Source organism: Rattus norvegicus, chromosome 2 (genome assembly GCF_021556685.1).
Source record: "Rattus norvegicus strain SHRSP/BbbUtx chromosome 2, alternate assembly SHRSP_T2T, whole genome shotgun sequence".
NCBI lineage: Eukaryota > Metazoa > Chordata > Mammalia > Rodentia > Muridae > Rattus > Rattus norvegicus.
The window spans coordinates 83,402,910-83,421,902 of record NC_141535.1 but is presented as its reverse complement, the minus strand read 5'-3'; the positions used below and the strand labels follow the sequence as shown (position 1 = coordinate 83,421,902).

At 42.2% G+C, this 18,993-nt stretch overlaps 1 protein-coding gene across 4 annotated transcripts in view; it reads right to left on the bottom strand.

The window, feature by feature from the left end:
- Ctnnd2 (catenin delta 2) overlaps nucleotides 1-18,993 on the bottom strand; it is an 843,638-nt gene that overhangs the window by 335,874 nt on the left and 488,771 nt on the right. For all 4 annotated transcript variants that reach the window (NM_001271502.2, NM_001415019.1, XM_087614127.1 and 1 more), the window contains 1 exon segment: nucleotides 8,021-8,276. In NM_001271502.2, coding sequence (NP_001258431.2) covers nucleotides 8,021-8,276 — 256 coding nt within the window.

Sequence of the window (18,993 nt, the reverse complement as noted above, 5' to 3'; positions counted from 1 at the left end):
TAATTTGTTAGCAAGCCCCAAGAATCTCCCTGCCTGCCTTCCCAGTGCCAGGACATCCCACCACTGGGATATCTGGCTTTACACAGAGGTTTTGTGTATAAGAGCTCAGCACCTCACGGTTCTATACCTAGCACTTTCCTGGCTGAGCTATATCCTACCAGACCCCTTAATTACCTTTTTGTCATTATAGAATATACAGAGATCTTACCATTCTAGTTATTTCAAAGCCAGTGCTATTAAGCACATTTACAAGTTCTGTGGAAACCCTTCATAACACTATTCTAGTAAGTCCTCATCCCAAACATAGAGCTGCTGGTCATTAGACATTCACTATCATTCTGACACACCCCCTAGTCACCAGCATCCTACCTTATGGCTCTGTAAATTTGCTACTTTAGCTGCCTTACGGTTGTCTACCTAACAATCTTCTATCTTATACCCGGCTTATTTCACTAAGAATGTCCTGAGGTTATAATCCATATTATAATGTATCTATACTTCTTCATTCCATATCAATATTGAAGACCATCTGCATACTCTTTCCATATTTGGTTTATTCATTTGTGTTTTGGTGAACCTATCAGTCGTGCCAATCTCTTGACTTTTCAATAGCAGAGGGCAAAGGGTTTCAGGATAGATGCTGTAAGGAAAGGTTGATGCTTGGTGGAGAGGGTGGCTCAGTTCAGTCTGACCACTCACCCTAATGACTCAATGACTAAAACCAGCAGTCACTACAGTCATTCCCTCATGGTGACTTTTCACAGGAACCCAGGACAAGGGGCATCAGGGATGATCATCTCTGTTCCTCCGTGCCTGAGAGCTAAGCTGGACCATCCAGAGACTCGACTGGCAGTAGGAAGCAGACCTTCGAACTGGGCTCATGGCACGGCTTGTATGTCCCTAGAATTCTGACTTGCTTTCTGCTTTCCCAATCCACAAACTTCCCGTCTGCATAATTCTGCTATTCACACAGACCCACTGAATTCAACGTGGACAACGGTGACAAAAGACATAAACAACAGAAGGCAGTGCTACCCGGAGCCATGCTGAATGCCTGCTACCTCCGACTTCATTACTGTTACTTTTATATGATATGGTTCATATGGATATATTCTTTCGGAAATGACTAAAAGCAAATATTGCCGTTAGGGAGAACATAAGGTATATTAAGAAGAAATGTTCTACTTCTACTCATTTATTCATCAAGAACACTCGAAACAGTCTTTGTAGCTAAAGCAGGCCAGGGTGAACTTCTTCACAGTCTCAGCGGTGGATATAATCTCTCCCTTCTTCAGAGAAGTGATTGCTCCCTCAATGTGGCCTTTAAGTCAGTGGCTTCCAAACATCTACCTCTAACCAACTTTGTTTTCCCGCAAGACTACTTTCATTCTACTGAAACACCTGTCCTACATTCAAAGTCATTTCCTGTCTCTCTTCCGGGTGTCTTAAGCGATTGGGGATGCTTCTGTGCAATGTAAGAGTGGCCACTCCACTCTCTGTTGGTACTCACAGAGCTTTCAAAAGTGAACTGCTGTGTGGAGTCAAAAGATACTGGGAGCCACCGGGCTAACTTTGAAAGTCAGGAGACCCACCTCTAACAGCACCCTTTAGTACGCAGCAGCTGCGTGGGGAAGTCTGAAAGCTGAACGTCAGGGCTTCTTACAAATGACCCAGTTATCTCAGCGTGAGAGTCTTCAATGTGGTGTCCTATGTCTCAAGGGGCTCCCAAGCTACTATCTCAGCTCCAATATGGAAGTTTAAACAACAGCCATGGGAAAAGAAAAAAGCACATGTGGAAGTGTCTTAGGAAATTGAGAAGATGATTCAGCAAGGATATGTGAACGCTCTCTCTTTCCTCCCATTAACACCTCATTTATGGCACTGTGCTTCACTGCTGTTCCTGATGCCTTTTCTTACTCTTTTCTCCTTCATTTACATGTGTGTGTGTGGATGTGTGTATGTGTGTGTATGTACTTAGTCTCCCTAACACATTCATTACCTGACGCGCACACCTAGTGCAGCTCATTCAAATGCTCAGTAGGTGGACGATTTCTTCAGTTACTGGACTTTCCGAGTCTTGCCACGCACAGTGGAACCTCACCCTGGAAAGTTCTGTTCTTCTGACCTCGCATGCTACTCTTCTTTCTGCCAAGGTCAGAACCTCCAAATTAATGACCTTAATTTGCTGCAGAGCTTTTCAAGAGGCAAAGGGAATTCATTGTCACTGGTTAGCAACTGACAGTCAGCTGCCGCCTGTCTGGTAGTGACAAATAATTGAGTGTTCCGTTTTTGTGGGCAATTAAATGTCCAATGCAAGATGGTAAAGAAATGTGGCTTATGACATCGAGTGGCACACCAGAGCAGGTTGTGTGTGGTAGAATAAGGGAGATTCACATCTTCACTTGTGGTGGAATAACAAAGTGGGCAGATAGAAAGTATTTCAGAACTTTTCTCTAACCTTTCTACCTAATGCCTGATCTATCTCTTCTTTGTTCTGTTTCAGGAGTACATTATCTTTTCCTTGACTAAAAAAAAATCAGTTGGATAGCTCCCCACATTAATTATATTATCAATGAAAACTCATCACATACACAGTCGGTGACATTAAATCCAATGGTCTCACCCAGTAGTAGAGGGATCTTGAATGAATACGAGTCAGAACTCTGAAACTTCAAGCCACTTCAGTCCCATGCTCAGAAGTGCTTGGAGGATAAACAATTACATTTCTAATATGTGCAATGAAGCGTCATTGCTGACATTATATTGCATGTTGGTTATACGGAAGCTGGATCTGCAGAATGCATAGCATTATATGGTTAAGGATGATGACAGATGGGCAGTCGTGGCCAGGAGCATCTTTAACAGGACTGTCAACTGGTAATTAAAGAGGGAGTCATTATCATACCACAGAGCCCTTAGAATGATCATACTAAATAAAGGGTATAGAATGCTTAACACTAGACATGAGCCCTATTACCAATTAATCTTGGTTATCATGGTTGTTACTCATTAACATTACTGTCACTTAACCAGCAGGAAAAAACACAATAAATGCAGGTGGTCCCTTCTACAAATAATGCTGAGCTGCTGGGCAGATAAGAAAGGCAGACAGGATGGTGAGAGGCTGGTAGCTGCTAGAAGGGGTACAGAAGCTCTGGCCATTGTGTAGAGGGTGGTGATGAAGTAACTGTCTTCGAAATTGTTCTTTGAAGAGGGAATTGTCACATACTCCTATAACTCCAAAGACAAGAGACAAGACCAGAGAGTGTACCTATAAGAGACACAGACTTCGTTTCAACAGTTATTACTGTCTTCACATTAATTAGGCTGGAGATGCAGTTCAGCTGGGAGAGCGCTGGTCTAGCATACATGAGGCCCCAGATTTGATTCTCAGCATTGCTTGAAACAGAGCACAGCAGTGACTACCTGTCATCTCCGTACAGGGGCAGTGGTAGGGGAAGCTCGAGGTCATCTCCAGCTACATGGAAGGCTTGAGGATAGCCTGGGCTACATGAGACATATACAAAATAAAGCCCATAAAACAACAACAACAACAGCCATCAAAATCACCAATATCATTGGGTCTGGCATATCCTACAAGGACTCAGAGAATGGCTCAGTTTGAAAGGTCAGCTGAAAGTCTGGTTAAGACAGAGATAGTGTCCTACTGGCTGAAATGAAGAATGACTTTCAAACTTGGAAGGTCGAGGTAGGGAGTGATAACTGGGTGTTGAAAATGAGTATTAGACTCTGCAGAGATTCACCCAAGAGAAGCAGGCCATGGGAATGTTACACATACTTAGTTGCAAACATCCCAGCAAAGCAATTTTAAGCTATATAATAATGTAAATTACACAGTAATACTGCTTACGGGTTAAGATTTAAAAAAATAAAACATTATAACCTCTACCATTCTAGAGGCATTTTAGAATTCTGTTTTTTTTCCCTGAAGGTCAAATATATATCAATGTGTGTGATATGTATTGATTTACTGAAGTTGACTCATGGACAAAATATAAATAAAAATGTTTGAGCCAATATAATATCTCACATAAAATAATTTTCATAATATCTCAAAATAGCAAATAACATAGTAGTCATAAATATATACTTTCCTAAAAGTGTCTATGTTATATTATTTATAAATTTTCAACTTAAAACAACTCCAAAGAATAGGAATATACAATAAAGTGCAGCTGCTTATTTGGGCACATGTCTTCCTTAAAAAACATGCTACCGTGAGCATATCTCTATATAAAAAACAAAAACAAAACAAAGTTGCTTCTATAAATGAGATTGTTTTTGGCACTGAAGAGATGGTTTCTTCGATAAAGACACTTGCTGTGCAAGTGTGAGTAGCTATATTCAAATTTCTAAGACTCACATGAAAAGCCACAAAAACTCTATAAATGTCTAGAAACTCACTCAGCCCTAGGAGGTCCTGGATTGGGAGCCCTATTAGGAGAGAGGTAGACATAGGAGGATGGCTGGGGGTTGCTGGCTGCCAGCCTAGACCCAGCTCAGTACAAGATCCTATCTCAGAGAAATAAGGTAGAGACAACATACCAGGGCATCCAGTGTGTGGCTGCTCTGTATACACTGGCATGTGTGTTTCCATGTGTGCCAACATCACACACACACACACACACACACACACACACACACACACACGCACGCACACTTGTGAGAGTCTACAGTTAAAATCAGAAAAAGACCAAAACATTGCAACATCTGTGTGATTGACGACACTACTCTCAAGAAGGAAATTCCAAACCTTCAGGAACATAGTACAGAGAGCAAATAAGACTCTCTTGACTTCAACTTCTTATGTGAAGAGTCAATATTTGCCTGGAATCTTCTTAATGAAAAATACTATCTAGCTCTTTAATGAAAAAGAAGCTGGTCTCTGTTAAGATCAAAGTGTCAGATGCTGGAAAAACTGAGTAAGTGTAAGAAAAACCACACGTGTCAAAATAGCTGGAGCTATTTCGTGAGCCACTTCCGTGTGCTCCCTGCCGCTACACAGCTGCCCAGAACTATTGACCACACCCCTGAGAAAGCCAGAGAAGATGCAAAACTAATCATACCAGTAAATGCAACCCAAAGCTCACAAAATGCTCTCATGATGGCACCAGCAAGCTTATGGACTCGGGTACCGGGTAGAGCTCATAGCTCTCCTCCGCTCATAGGGCTGCAGGCTGCAAACTGAACATTGCTTCTCCTCTAATGAATACTATGGATAAGAATAGCAGGAAAAGAGTGGAGAGGCTCAGAAGATTCTAGCCAACAGCTTCTAGTGACGAACTGGATACTCCTGAGCCCTGAAAGTTTCATGTCTCTGTTCTAGCAGACAGAGTTCTAGTGTGCACCAGAAGCAGCCAGGCATTTTCAGTTGAGGGAAATATAAAAAAATGTCTCCACAAAGTTAATGTTTTGGACTTGGAGTCACACGGTTCTTGAATCCATAACAGTGACAATAAGAGTCTTTTGCTTTAAGGAAGCCCTGCGCAGAGACGTTATTATATTTTATTCTTCTTTCCAGAGATCCCTGGGTTCATTTGTCTTTTATATTGAGACAAACTAATCTGTACTGGCCCTTACCAGATTCCCTATTTCTTTTTTTGTCTGTATGTCTGTGCTTAGCATGCTGGGACTTGTCAGAATTTACACACTCACTTAAGGCCAGTATGTATCATTGTTGAAAATAAAGATAAACTTGTAATCCACCCAGCACTCATTCACATACAAATTTTCCATGTACTAATAAAGTCTAGTGGCCAAGACTTTCTTATTCATTCTACCCTTTCTTCTTGGTGTCCTCTCCCAGGTTTACAGCAGGCACTCCATAAATACAATGACATAATCCATAACTTGTCAGAGCTGTGGCAACATACAGAAAGAAACAAACCTATACAGGTTTAATAAAATAAAATGCTTTTAACACACGGTATGAAACACAAAGGCTAGACTGCATCCAGAGAAATATAAACGTAATTTCTTAGTACGTCAGATTTCTTTAACGTGAGCATTTACATGATTTTTATCACAGATAAAAATCTCACCCTCATGAGACTGCATGTGTTATAATCTTTGCACTCAGGAGGCCGTGGCAGAGGACCATGAGGTTGAGGCTAACTTGGAAAACATAGTGAGTTAGGAGACAGCCTTGCTTACAGAGTGGCACCGGCATCAGCAGAAAGCATAGTGGATCTTTCGATCAATCTGACACAGCTAAGAGTCATCTGAGTGAAAGTTTCTCAGATCAGTAACTGTCTTTATCAGATTGTTCTGTGGGCATGACTCTGGGGAACTGTCCAGATTATTAATTGGCATAGGCCTATCTTACCATGGGTGGCACCATCCTTAGATCGTGGTTCTGTGCTGGGTAATGAAGTTACCCAGTCCCTAACCTGTGAAGAAGCAGGGAGCCAGGAAGCAGCACTCTACTACGGTCTCTGCTTCATGGTCCTCCTGGGTTCCTGCCCTGACTTCTCCAGTGATATATGACTGAAAAATGTAAGCAAGTTAACTTTTTCTTTCACAAGCTCCCTTTGTTCTCTGTCTCATTATAGCAACAGGAGGTTGATTAGAATGTATATAATATATATATAATATTATATAGTATATAAACACACATATATCTACAAGTTAAATATACAATGTTAAAATCAAACAATGTCAACTCCAGCAGAGCCTTCTATGTGACTACTTCTTCTGTTTTCACATTTAAAAAAAACTTCCATATATTTTTACTTATTTCCAAATAAAAAATGATAAAATAGTTTTTAAGAATGTTCCAACCATGCTTTAAAAATCAAGGGCAGGTTTTAGTTCAAAGCCTTTTGACTGCAGTGAAGGCTTGCAAATGCAGACACCAGAACTGAGCACCTAGGACGAGCCATGCTTTTAGTCTCCTGCAGTCGGAGGCTGAGCCCTTCGTACAATCCTGCTTTACAGTGCACACGGTAACGAACACAACACTCAGCAAGCGTCATCCACATTGGCTTCATTTGTACCGAGATGGCCATCTCAAGGTACATTCCATGTGCCTTTCATGTTTGAAGAAACAATTTCTTTTTTTAAGAAAAACCATGCAAATTCCAGACACCGTACATGAGAAGCTGTGTGCTCTGTCAGGGAAAGGCCTGCAGATGAATTTCAAACTTATCACATTCAAGTGCTGCCCTGAACAAATACCACATTCTTGGCCCATCCAGGGTGTTGTGACAGATGTGGGTTAAGAGAGAGAGAGAGGGAGAGGGAGAGGGAGAGGGAGAGGGAGAGGGAGAGGGAGAGGGAGAGGGAGAGGGAGAGGGAGAGGGAGAGGGAGAGAGAGAGAGAGAGAGAGAGAGAGAGAGAGAGAGAGAGAGAGAGCTTACATATCTGCATGTGTGCATAAATGGGGCAGTTTCTACATAGATTCACAGGGAGTCAGGCCCAACTTCAGAAATGGTACATTCACATTACAGAACTGTTTTTTTAACAATCCACAGAGAATGTCTTACCATTCCCTAAACAGCCCACCCTAATATCTCCAGACTTAAAGAGTAAAACTGCTACTGAATTTCTGACTTTTCAAATTTTAGAGTAACTTTTGATGGGAGTGCTTTATATCCTGATAAAGAAAAAGGCAGGGAATGGCCATCAACTCTTTCTCTCAGACAGGAGAACACGTGGACCAGGACATGGAAGGTGAGGACTTTGCCCAGCTCCCGCCCTCTGCTCTCACTTCACTGAAGAAACTTCCCAATCAAATTTGATGGCCTCACCCATAAATAATAGCACCCAAAGCTATTCTTGTAACAGTTTTTTATGTAGTACCCATAGGAGATATTAGGGGCCCATCCTATATGTCCATATTTCATGTCAAACAAAAAATCATAAAGCCAAAGAAGAGCCAACCTTTTCTTTCTCAGCCAATAAGAAGCAGGCAGTAACAGCTCACACAGAGTACCAAGACGAAACTAGGTTACGAAACCGCTTTATACATCTCCAAGTAAAGAAATATGGTTTTACCCACCTGGGGTCTTTCTGAATGCTGTCAATGGACGGGGATCTGGCCAAGGTGCCTTCGGGTGGGAGGGCAGGGCCAGATTTGCTGTACGGAGAGTCAGCGGAGGCACAATACTGCAGCTGTCTGTAGGGGTCTGCGTAGTTGGAGGCTGGGCCAGCAGCATAGCTGGCCCTCTGGAAGGTGGCTGCTGCGGCATTCTGTGGCCCGTGTTGGCTGCCTGTGCGCTGCAAGGGGACGGAGTCGACACCAGGGGAGGATGGGGCTAGGACAGGAAAGTAGGGACAAAGTAAAAAATTGAGGACCTGCTCACAAAAACGGTTAACCAGGTCTAGGCAGGGGGGAACATTACACACATAAGAAAAAAATAGGGGTTTGAAAGAATAAAACAAAATTAATCTGTCAATTAATCTGACCCAATATAGTTAATGGTATCTAGGCAAACATCAATTCACATGCTGTTCCAGAAGTAAGCTGAAAATACTGACAATGCACTGGCTGAGTGTGCACTGCTAACCTACATCAAAGGGAAGGCACACACATCCCACACACGGACACTGTTCAAGTCTAAAACCTGAGCTTGGTGTGTGGCTCTGGTTCAGTGCCTGCTTGGTGTGCATAAGGCCCTGGGTTCGCTCTCCAGCAGAGGTTAAACTAAAATCCAGTGGAGAATACTTTATAAGGAAGCTCAGACAATTAGTTTCGTATTGTTCTAGCAGAGAGCATTCAGGATGTGTTCAGATTAACTTTAAGAAATTAGTAATACATTTAGCAGCCAAGTCGTTTTCCAGAGTAGAGGGAAAGAAAGGCAGAGTGTATAATTGGGGGTGGTTGTGGAAAGGAGGGCTTGAGATGCATAATTAGTACTGCAGCATCCTGTGCTGGGCTCTTCTCCTTTCTGTAAAGTAAGTCCCTAAAGGTTTCATGTCCCTCTTTCTCAGAAAGCTGTGACAGGGACAAATGCACTAGGGAGACAGTAGGTGCATGCGTGTGTGTGTGTGTGTGTGTGTGTGTGTGTGTGTGTGTGTGCGTGTGTGTGCGTGTGTGTATGGAGTAGGGGGCAGCCATCGGACAGCAAGGCAGGTAAGGAGCTGATGAGGCTTTTCCCAGAGTCTTTGTACCTTTTCAACATGTCTAGGTTGCTTTGAGATTTCACAGGAGTTATAAAATCAGTTCCACTGTTTTCAAACTGAATCTCCTTTTTCGTTCTTTCCTGAGGTCTTTTCAAGATGATGTCAGGCCACTGTTTTTATCTGTCTCTCAAAAATATTTACATCTAATGTCAAATTGACACATTAAAATGGAAATATCATCTTTCCTATGCGTGGGAGCTGATGAGGTATTTGCTATTCCTGCCACTGTCATGCACAATCACTATGAGGACATTTACTTTGTGACATCAAACAGATACTGAGTTATGCAAGTGCCTAGATATAGGATGCCACAAGCAAGTGTGCTGTATGGAATTAGATTCCACTTCTGATATGCACAGCACAGTTCTGACTTCCCAAGAATTAGGTTGTCATATTTTTTTATCATATTTTCTCATAAGGGCCATATACCACATGAGACACAAAGGTTATTATGTCATATCAAAGAAATGATTGCTAAGAGCATGTAAGGAATTCTGTCAAAACAGCAAATGTTAAAGTAAACTGGAGACGGGATTCTCTTGCTGAGGTCAGGATTTGAACCCACGACTTTGAGATTCTTAGAATCTTAGGAGAACAGGGCTAAGCAAAAATGAGAACTGCTGTTCTCGGTGATGGAGAAAGGGCGCCCACATTCCCTAAGAGGTAGTATTCCACAGTGATTGCTAGACAGGGCTGTTCAGTTGTATTCGAGTCATGGCAGGTGCCCATTCTCAGCCTCCATAAAGATATAAATGTAATAAATATCTGAATAACATAAACAATACCCTGTATACTATAATCGAGGTAGTTTAAAATCGAAATAAGAACACAGACACAAAACCTCATTTTCATTGAGATTTATGATAAGCTAGGAAGGAAATCAAAGGCAAAAGGACTCTGCCTCATTTTCATAGAGTCACATTCTTCATTCGGGGAACTAAACCCATCAGTGTTCATTCTGACTGAAAATTGTTTTCAGGCAAAAATAAATTCTTTTCTAAAAATATAGTTGCTGTTAATCTTGCTCATTCACAAAAGAAGGGACATGGAATAGAGACCAGGAAATAACACTGCAATGTGAAGAAGACATTTCTGGTGGCTGGGAAACAATCAGTTGGTGATGGGCCAGTTGTGAAGCAGGAGAATCAGAGCTGGGTTCCTGGACCTGTGGGACAAAGCTGGGTATGGCAGAGGGTGCCTGCCAGTCCTATGTTGAAAGGCAGAAACAAATGAATCCCCAGCGCTCCCCGGGACTCCCCAGCGCTCCCCAGCAGACAGTCTGGGCTAACCGGTGAGTTCCAGACCTTGACCCAAAGGTGGATAACACATAAGCTTGTTTTCCATACCTTACGTGTACCTGCTCACACGCCTAATACACACATCTTCCTGCGTACATACAAGCACACAGGTCCAAATTCATATACCACACACCCACAAGGCCGTTTTTACGTACTGCTAGGAGAGTTAAGATGAACAAAATGACTGTGCCCCAGTATGCCTGAGGACCCCCAAGTTAAGTGAGAAGGGAAGGGTTAGGGGTAAAGGCTGATGAGGAGCAGCCCCAGACCTGTGAAGAAAGGGAGGGCATGGGCTCGGAAGGTGCAGCAGTGTGAAGCTCTATGATGGTCAAGTCAGAAGGCAACGCCTAGAGGTACGAGGAACAGGTGATGGAGACAGTGAAGTCCCTACTTGGTTGGGAGCTCTGTCTAGATTAATTTTATGATTTTGTGTATGTGAATGTATTACCTGCATGTATGTCTGTGCAATATGTGAGCTTGGTTTCTGTATATGTCAGGATGGGACAGTGGGTAGCTTGGGCCTGGAGATATAAATGGTTGTGAGCTACCGTGTGAGTGATAGACAGGTCCTGGGCAAGAGGGACAAGAGCTTTTAACCACTGGGACAACTCTCCAGCTCTGTTTGGTTTCATTGTGGCCTCATACAGGGAAACACCATAGAGCTCAAGGAGTGCTTGGCATCAGAAGTCAGCTCTAGTCAGACTCCTGCTCTAGTCAGACTCCTGCTCTAGTCCTTGCTCTTGGACAAGGTAATGGTGTCTCCAAGGTGAAACTCTGGAGTTAACAGAAGAGAACAAACGGCCTCCTGGGATTATTGTTTGGTTAATGCAGGAAAAGCATGCGATATATGACACAGAGAAAGTGACACACTAATGGGCAGTCCGCTATCAAGGCAGAGATCTAGAGCACTACACAAAGGAGCCATGCCAGGGGCCTCGAGGGGCATTGGAAGGTTCCTGAATCACTGTATCAAGTTCTGCTTCCTTATCTACCTGTTAAAGAGGAATCGTGCCAGATTTACCTAACAGCTGGGAAACTGAGGCTTGGTGAGATCTACCAGTGTGGCCTATAATAGAAAATGAACTTAAGCCCCTGTAGCTAGTCTCCAGATGTTATGCTTATCACTAATCCCTAGACCAGGTTTGGACAAATACTTGTGAGTTACTTAGTAGAATGAATAAATTTTAAATAATGATAAAGAGCTTAGAATTAGAAGAAAGGTTGACCAAAGGTGGAGGGAAGAGATGGGTTAATTACAGGAATCAAACACCTGAATATCACACTGAAAAATTATGATAGATTGTTGCACGAATTAGTTTATGTTATTTCTATAAATCCGAATTCATAAAGATATGTAGAATAATTATATAAAAATATTCCAAACACCTAACTTTTTCTCACTTGAAGAAGATAAAGGTAACAATGCATATACTTGTCTTCATTTTAAAGTGTCTCGATTCTGAGCCCCATCAATCATATAGGCTATAAAATCTGAGATGGGTGAGCAACTTTCCAAAAGTCCTCATTTTTTTTTACAAATCACAATAACTTTGAACTTAGTAATTTTGACTTTGAAAAGTTGCCCTCCAAAAGTATCACAAATGAATATGGAGATAAAGAGGGAAGGAGGGAAGGAGGGAGAGAAACAGAGATACAAAGAGACAGAGTGTGTGTGTGTGTGTGTGTGTGTGTGTGTGCACGTGCACACACACATGTTTGCATGTGAAGGCCAGAGAACAACCTCAGAATCAGGCACCCTCGATTTGAATGTTTTTGACTGGGATCTCTCCCAGAACACAGGGCTGAGTGATCCAGCATGAGTGGTTGGTTACTGAGCTTCTAGGATCCTACTTTCTCTGCTGGCCCAGTGCTTGAATAGCAGATGCCTTTTCCCCATGGAATAAATACTGGGAGTCAATCACAGGTCTTCATGCTTAGGTAACAATTACTTTACCTACTGAGCTATCCAGCCAGAGCTTAACAGATATTTAATTCTCTGTGTAGCTCTCAGTAATGGAGATAGATTAAAGATGAAAATTCATAATTCAAATTTATGCCGCTAAATTAAAATCTATAATACTAGATTAGAATGAGATAGCTACAAATACAAAGTATCTATCTGTGACAAGAGGGCAATAGCAGGTCTTTAACATAAAGAACACATCCTATAACTGTGGAGAACAAAATATGTGAGAAGCTATTACCCCCAGCAATGCAATGGTGAAATTCCTTATATTTAATTCAAATGTTTTAAATATTATCCCCTGGAGATCACAGACTCACAGTTTATTTTAGATATCAGACACACAGAAAACACTGAATGCACGGACACTTGAGAACTGGTTGGGGAATAGTGATGGACAACTCTGTCCTTAGCACCCAGAGGCTGAGGCAGGAGGAAGATTGTGAGTTTAAGCCCACGTTTGGCTACACTGGGAGTCTGAAGTCATTCTGGGCTCCGGCCAAAACCTTGAGTCAGAAAACTAACAGTGTCACAGCTGCTATTTCACAGGGTAGGATGGGTGTTATTGGGGGATGCACTGTGAGAGTCAAGGCTCGATGCTGCCCTCTGATTTGCTGAGCTCTCTGTACATCTCGTACAAAGCAGGCCTGTTTGTTAACATGGATAAACAACCACCATTCTTCTATGAGAAGTCTTTCATTTAATTCACATTCCCCTTAATTTCTGCCATTAAAGATTTTCCCCCATCTGAGTTAGAGAGCTCCATCTACCCTGCAGGTGACTCCATCCAACAGGACACCCTCCTGCCAAACATCTGGAGGAGTTGGTATTCATCAGCTCCACAAACTTGCTCTCACCTACTCTGCAAACAGCCCCCTTCTCCTTGTGAGCCCTCAGGACTCGGTGAACTGCATGGCCAGCCTCTCTGGGGAGATTTAACAAGCTGAGCCATCTGCGGTGGACTTGACACTTTGACAGACACCTGTGCCATTGCTGAAATTATCTGTTTGTTTTCTGCAAAGCTACACAAACAAAACCTTAGTTTGTCAAGGCAAAATAGAGATGCTCTGTGTGCTATACTTGAGAGAGGAACAGTGTATCCTTGTTAGTAAATCCAGAAATTGCTTTGTGAATGGTGGTTAATGAAAAGGGAAAAAAATTCCAGGAATCTGGGCACATGGTGAGACACTGTTATGAGGAATAGAAAGTGGAGTTCAGCGAAGAATAAGAGAAACAGCTTTCTGTTTTCTGTTTGTTTGTTTTAACCCTTGATTTTACATATTTATATTGTCTGTCTTACTTTATACGTGTGCATATTTTTATTCCATGTATGTCTGTGTACCATGTAGGTCTCTAGTGTTGGCAGAGGCCAGATGAGTGCCTCGGGACCCCTGAAACTGGAGTCACAGACTATTGCAAGTCACCACACAGACGCTGCGAAGTGAACTGAGGTACCGTGAAAGAGTAGCCGTGTTCTTACCTGCTGAGCCATTTGTCCAGCCTCATGTTTCAACATGTATTTGTATATACAGATAAGAACCGTGAAAACACAACATGTATTTACATGTGCTATCTAGATAACTCAATAAGAAGAAACATATAAGGAGGTATTAAGTGCTTCTAATCAGGACATGAGGATCACTCAATGATAGTGTGGCCAAGAGCTCTCAAGTCCGTTACTTGAGGGGTAAAGTCTTTGGCTCCGAATCTGAAATAATCTTGGCAAAGCTATTCAGGACTTGAACTGTGTCTCCCAAGTTTCTGTACTTAACAATGGTTGAATGTAGGTACAGTCAGCAAGTAGTTATTCAAGTATAAACACAACATGGTATTATAACTTGGTATTGTAACAACTTGAGATGTCATTATCTCTTTGGTGAGAAGTGTTTCCAAGCATGGCTACACTCACAATGGGATCCCCATGACTAATGTTCAGGCTGTTTTTACTGCTTCTATGAAAAGCAGAGTATCAGGGTCCCCCAAAATGTGTGAACAGATGTAGGGATGCCAGAAGCATGAATGAATATAACATAAGTTTGAAAGAGAAAAAGAACAAGATTCTCCTTCAAAGAGTTGACCAGTTTTGTTCTTTTTATATAGCATAGAAAATTAAAATACTGTTGCAGAATAGTTGTTTTGTTTCATGTGTTTGAGAGATTTGTCTTCATGTATGGCTGTGTACCACATGTCTGCCTGGTGGCCAGAGGTTAGAAGGGGTCTTGGATTGCCTGGAACTGTAGTTACGAGTGGCTGTGAGCTGCCACGTGGGTTCTGGGAACTGAACCTAGGTCCTCTGCAAGAGCTACAAGTACTCTAACCACTGAACCATCTCTCTAAGCCCAGCTCTAGGAATTCTTAAGTTATTTTTAACTAGGTGTTTAAAATATAGATTAACAAAAAACTAATGACTAGAACATTTTCCAATATTCAGCAATGTCTATTCTTGATTACCAGCCCTGGTATCTATGTACAATAGATTTCAGAAGGCTTATAGAATTTGTTCTAAAAATTAAAATGTTTATTAAAAATTAAAATTAAAATTCACTTGTTTAAGTGAATGGACAAAGTAGAAAGTGAATGAATCCACACTTAGCCTTACATATATGATCATCTATATAATTCTACATGAATATTTTGTGCTACACATATTCATTTCCTCTCATTCACACAGGTACTGATGGATGACAACATAGCCATATGTTTTATACGCTAACCATATTTCAGCTCTGTATGTAATGCGTCCCTACCTAGAAATGAGGAAAGCATAATACACAATACTATCAGTGTGCAGCATTTCCTATTGTGCAGATAACGTGTGATTACCTCACTTAGAGCCAACAACAACCTGTGTGAATGGTGCCATCCTTCCACGGACACTCTACATGTCATGGAGGAGAAGGTGGAAACAGAGTGGGTAGAATGGGGACTAAACCCCAGGATGACTGATGCTTCTCTGCCTGATTCACTCCATTTGGTCTGCTGGATGCTAACTATTAGTGTATGCCCAGAAAATATAGCCTGCATGCTTTTAAGAAACATGTATGCTTTGCAGAGAATCCAAATAAGATTAAAATGCAAGGCGATATACAGTATGTCTGGATAAACCTTTATGACCTAATGAATACTCTAAAATGAGTATTTAAATACTCACCATTATCTGTTCACTGCAAAAGAAAGGTGCTAGAGTTTGCTGTCAAATGAGAACTGAATGGGGCTGAAGGTTTTGGATTGTGTTCTCCATGGCGATTGTGATGAATGTGGCATAGTTGGGTGGGGAAATGCTAACATATCCATAGTGTGTGTGTGTGGGGGGGGGTGGTCATGTCTATTACCTAGGGTGTCACAAAGGGGCTGACCCAACCTAACTGGATATGAGGGAGAAGGCAGGTTGAGAGACTACAATGGGGATGTGAATAGATCTAGCTGCCCAGCTCTAGAAAGTTAGAGTTGACCCACCATTAAGTGGCTTTGTGGGAGTCTCAATTGTGAACATAGGTTTGCCTCTAAAAGCTAGATGGTTGCAGAACAGGATTAAGACTTTCCACTCCCTTACGCATTAAATGACTTTATATCAAGCATTTTCTTGTGATTTAAAGGTATGTTATATTCTCTTTGCACTCAGAAATATGTATTTGCTGAACAAGGAGTTCAAGAAGTGATTCTGTGGAATCTTAACTACACAAGCAAAGTTTCTTAGCTGGCTGAGAACCTGAGGCAAGCTCAGAGCCTGGAATGTGCTAGACTTGGGGCCACAGGTCTTTTGATCATTTTGTTTTGTTCTCCAACAAACGTGTCCTCTTCCAATGTATGCCATGCTCTGATATCGATCAATTCGTTTGTCCACAAATGGGAAACACAGCCAGGAACTGGAATGGCCATAAAAATTAATTCTAGAGCTTTCTAAGCATTTGAATTGATAGACAATGTCATGAATGGAGGGCAGAAGCTGCCACTCTGTAATTATGGGAACACTGAGCATATCTGCTGCAGACATCTCAGCAGTTCTTATGTTCCGACTTCCTGCACTGTTGGGCCTTTATGTGAACGTTATTTTAGTGACGTCACATTCACTGTTTGGTTGACACCTCATCCTCGGCTCTAATCTTTCCAGCACTGCTGTCTTCTGATATTTAAGTATGAAGAGCACTATGCTCAAGGAATTACTGTGAACCTTCCAGGACAAGGCTGACTTTATCACTTGAGGGTACATAACCCTCATTACTTTGTTTCTCACCACCCACATATGCAGGTCCTCGATGAAAAGAAGGGTCCTCATGGATGGGGACAGGTCACTACTCTCTGGCAGCCTAGTTGACTAGGAGCCACTGCGGACTCAGGAAACAGTGGCGGCTGTGTTTCTGGCGTACATGCCGATGTCTGCCTATCACTGCTGTCTCAGGTAAGGGGATGGATAACAGACTTTCTTTGTGCAGCTCTACTTATAGCACATCTGGGACCAGTGATGCATCCAAGGTCATCCTGTCCTCAGAGCCTGCAACCTTCTACTAGGTTTGGTAGGAAAAGAAGAGGGAGCAGGCTCTGCCTTGCAGCAGCCTGGTGTTCTTGGGAAAGACAGTGTTGGAGTTGAGTCTGTGCAGGAGGTGGTGGATTCCTCAGAGTATGTCCTCTGGTATGGCTTTAATGCACTGTGTTTGTAGAATCCAAACAATTGCTGTGTGAAAAGCGAACTGTGTGTGCGTTTTACCATCCACAAGCCCATAGTGGAAGTGAGATGAAGAGGGGGACTTGGACTTCGTGATGTTCCAGCATGAACCTGTTCAAGAGGTCAATCACGTGAGAATTAGGTAGCCCATGCATGGCTACCTAAGTAGAAAGGTGGCACTGTCTGAGCTGGTGTCTGAGAAAGTCCTCATATAAAAGTAACTAACAGGTGACTTACATCTGGAGGCAAGGAGGGAAGGAAAGAGAGGAAGGAGGTTGGAAAGAACAGAAAAATGGTAGTGGTGAGTGAGTACAAGAAACTCCTGAGACATCCCTGTGATGGAGATGTCTATAGAGCCTTAATGTGTATTACCTTAATGTCCACAGGCAATCTGTTATTTGTTTGTGCAGTTATTTCCCTACAAACCTTTGTGCGCAAGAGTGGCTTATTACTCATGTTAGCTGCAGCCAGGCACCATGGTCCTCAAATAAGGTCAGTAGGTAAGAGGGAAGGACAGGGAGACAGTTGCCATGGATTTGGTATGATGCTTAGGAGAGCGGGCAGGTTGAAAACACATCCGTGGCACTGACCTTTCAGACACTCCCATCCTCTGTGGGACATCTTCTACATTTAGGAAACTGTATGAAATGAAATGTGCTCAGAAACAGGCAGTAGCCCGTAAACCACTCTGGAAAAGCCAGTGTATCAAGCAAACAGTGGCTCTTAGCAGATACGACTTTAATAGCAGAATGCCCAAAGCCATTAAGCTCCGTGGGTGAAAATAACTCTATTTTGCTTTCAAATGGTATTTAGAAACATGAGGTCAAAGAAGACCAGGATCTAGGACAAGTCAGCTCTGGTGTGACCTTTCAAAGACTGGATCCAAGCAACCTATGTAACTTTGAATGCCACTCATGCATGTTTGCCTTATGATGTATGGGGTGAGCTTTAAAATGTTCCCCAGCCACAGGATTAGTAAATACATTAAGTGTACTAAAGAATGTCCCTAGAAGTATCCATGTGCTCTCTATTGCTCTTAAGACCTCAACCTTGGTTCTTAACACCTCCTTCTCACTCCCTAATTATTGATACATCTTTCCCTCACCCTTATTTCCAAGAGTGGGTGTAGCGAAAGAGACCGATCAGATTTCTGTTTCGCTAAAGCACTGTCTGGAATGTTTGGGGGACAGAACTGAATAAGCTACACCTGGTTCCCTGTCACAGGAAGGCGGGAAGGTAAGGCTACGCGCTCATGTCATCTCTGCCATCAATCAGAGGCAAGGATGATGGACAGAAGTATCTGTAACCTATGGGCCTCATTCCCAAGATTCATTGTTCTCATCCTGGATGTACAAAACAGGAGATATGAACAAAACAACTTCAGATACAAAGAAGCAACCTTAGGATATTTCATTATGGCTATTTAGCAATTATTTTTAACCCCTACTTTTAATAATTTCCCAGTTTTAGTTATATGCTGTACAGATAAAATCTATTATTATTATTATTATTATTATTATTATTATTATTATTATATGCTTCTGGTATACTAGTAAAATATATATGTATACTAAAAGCCTCATCTTACACATCAGGCTCTAGAGCAGTGGGTCCTGGGGCTAGAAAAGAGTGAGTGCATGAAGCACAGCAGGCCAGATGCAGGCACAGGGCCTCCTGGGCAGAGGTTAGGCATGAGAGCTCGTGTCTTGGGGCTTGGGGCTTCACTTTCTCTCTCTTCTTTCTATACTTGCTTGAAAATGTTCATAGTATTGTGTGAATCATCACACTTGCTCAGAACTATGTCAGGTTCCACGGTGCCAGCTGGCACAGGCTGTTAGACCTCTGACTCCCCCATCTTGGCAGGTCTCTGTTGTGGCTGTCATTACAATAGACTCTTTGAAGCATTTTGAGGAGACTCTTGGTTG